The 2,264-nt window shown below is 63.6% G+C and overlaps 1 protein-coding gene across 1 annotated transcript in view; it reads left to right on the top strand.

Annotated features, from left to right (window-relative positions):
• Positions 1–2,264, top strand: part of PLCXD1 (phosphatidylinositol specific phospholipase C X domain containing 1) — a 24,637-nt gene that overhangs the window by 14,188 nt on the left and 8,185 nt on the right. Inside the window, exons 4-5 of the mRNA XM_032391183.1 lie at positions 254–382; positions 1,086–1,241. Of these exons, the coding sequence (XP_032247074.1) occupies positions 254–382; positions 1,086–1,241 (285 nt within the window). The remainder of the gene's footprint in view (positions 1–253; positions 383–1,085; positions 1,242–2,264) is intronic.

Here is a 2,264-nt window from a genome sequence, read left to right on the forward strand (position 1 = left end):
GGGGGCATTTCCTGCAGGACGGGCCCTCCGCAGCCTCCCTCCGTGGCCAGTGTCTCCAGGAAAGCGTGTTCTCAAACGCACGGCTCACGTGGCTTCCCAGGCCCCAGCGGGCACCAATACCCACTGGGTGTACATCAAACAGTGTGGCCCCCAGCTGGGCAGCTCCAACCCAAGTCCAAGCCCTGGACGGTGGCAGTGCACCAAGGTGGGGGCCGCGCGGTGCCCCACAGGGACGCCTGACCTGTGTCCGCAGGTGCTGGACGTCACGGAGCAGCTGGATGCGGGGGTTCGGTACCTGGACCTGCGGATCGCACACATGCTTGTCGGCTCTGAGAAGAACCTACACTTCGTGCACATGGTGTACACCACCGCGCTGGTGGAGGTACGGGGGTCGGGGGTGCGCGGCTCAGCGGGGCGGCCTCCGTGCACTCCTGCACACCCACGTGCGCTGCGCAAGGAGAAAGCCGGCCTTCAGAGCTCGTGGCCAGGGTGCATTTCTGAGCTTGCTCCCGGACCCCTGACTCCTCTAGTGTCTCCTGGAGTTTGCAAAAGGGGCCCCTTGTCTTCCCGCCTTTGGTTGGGGTGTCTTCGGTCTCCCGAGCCGCTACATGACGGGTTCCAAGGTGTGAATGTGACACATCACCGTCATGCTTCACCCCTGCTCTGGGCACCCTGGCCCCCCTGCAAGCCCTCCAGGGTGTGTGTGCCCGGGAGACACCATCCCGGGGACCTCGCTCCACATGCCACTGGCTGGCCGTGGTGTGCTCCCTGGCACTTCAGACTTCACACCGCGGCACACGCGGTGCCCTCTGGAGTGAGCATGCACACACGGGATCACACACGCGTGCACAAGCACAGCCAGGCGTGTGCTTCTGCCCCCCGAGCAACGGCTGACGGCCCAGCTGTTGCTTTGGCGAGGCTGCGTTCGAGACGGCTGCCGCCTGCTGCATGTATCTGTTTGTGCAGACCTGGCCCGTTCGTCCAGTGAGTGTTGTTCAGAGAAGCCCCTTCGACCTGCGGAGCGTCCCCCACCTTCCTGGCCTCTCTGGGGACTGTCTGCACGAGCTCTTCTCTCCCCTGCGCAGGACACGCTCACGGAGATCTCAGAGTGGCTGGAGAAGCACCCCCGGGAGGTTGTCATCCTGGCGTGCAGGAACTTCGAGGGCATGACGGAGGACCTGCATGAGTACCTGGTTGCCTGCATCCGGAACATCTTTGGGGACATGCTGTGTCCCCGAGGGGTGAGAAGGGCCCCTTTGGCAGGGCTGGTGGGGCAGGATGTGGATGGTAGACTTACCTGCTGCTTGGTTCTGGTGCACGATTCTGACAGAATCCTGGTGCTGGGTGAGGCTGCTCGTGTGGTCCTCTTGATGCCCCAAAAGCAGAGAGACCCTGGTCTTCCCATGCAAAGTGCAGCCTGGTGCAGCACATGCACTGCCCAGACAGAGGAGGGCTGCTTCTCTAGCACCTCGGGTCACACTTAGTGCCTCTTTAGAAGTTGCCACGGTGTTTCGATGCCCTGAGCATTCTCTGGGTGTGCCTCAGGGCCACTGTCACACAGTCCACCATGGGGCAGCCTCAGAACTACAGAGATGTATTCTCTACCAGTCCTAGAGGCCGGGAGTCTGAGATCCAGGCAGGGCTGAGGCTGGGAGTCTGAGATCCAGGCAGGGCTGAGGCTGGGAGTCTGAGATCCAGGCGGGGCTGGAGGCTGGGAGTCTGAGATCCAGGCGGGGCCGAAGCTGGGAGTCTGAGATCCAGGTGGGGCTGGAGGCTGGGAGTCTGAGATCCAGGCGGGGCTGAGGCTGGGAGTCTGAGATCCAGGCGGGGCTGGAGGCTGGAAGTCTGAGATCCAGGCAGGGCCGAAGCTGGGAGTCTGAGATCCAGGTGGGGCTGGAGGCTGGGAGTCTGAGATCCAGGGGTTGCTGAGGCTGGGAGTCTGAGATCCAGGTGGGGCTGGAGGCTGGAAGTCTGAGATCCAGGCGGGGCTGAGGCTGGCAGTCTGAGATCCTGGTGGGGCTGGAGGCTGGGAGTCTGAGATCCAGGTGGGCTGGAGGCTGGGAGTCTGAGATCCAGGTGGGGCTGAGGCTGGGAGTGTGAGATCCTGGTGGGGCTGGAGGCTGGGAGTGTGAGATCCAGGCGGGGCTGAGGCTGGGGGTCTGAGATCCAGGAGGGGCGGAGGCTGGGAGTCTGAGATCCAGGCAGAGCCGAGGCTGGGAGTCTGAGATCCAGGCGGGGCTGAGGCTGGGGGTCTGAGATCCAGG

Source organism: Phoca vitulina, unplaced genomic scaffold (assembly GCF_004348235.1).
Source record: "Phoca vitulina isolate PV1807 unplaced genomic scaffold, GSC_HSeal_1.0 scaffold60, whole genome shotgun sequence".
NCBI classification, from domain to species: Eukaryota; Metazoa; Chordata; class Mammalia; order Carnivora; family Phocidae; genus Phoca; species Phoca vitulina.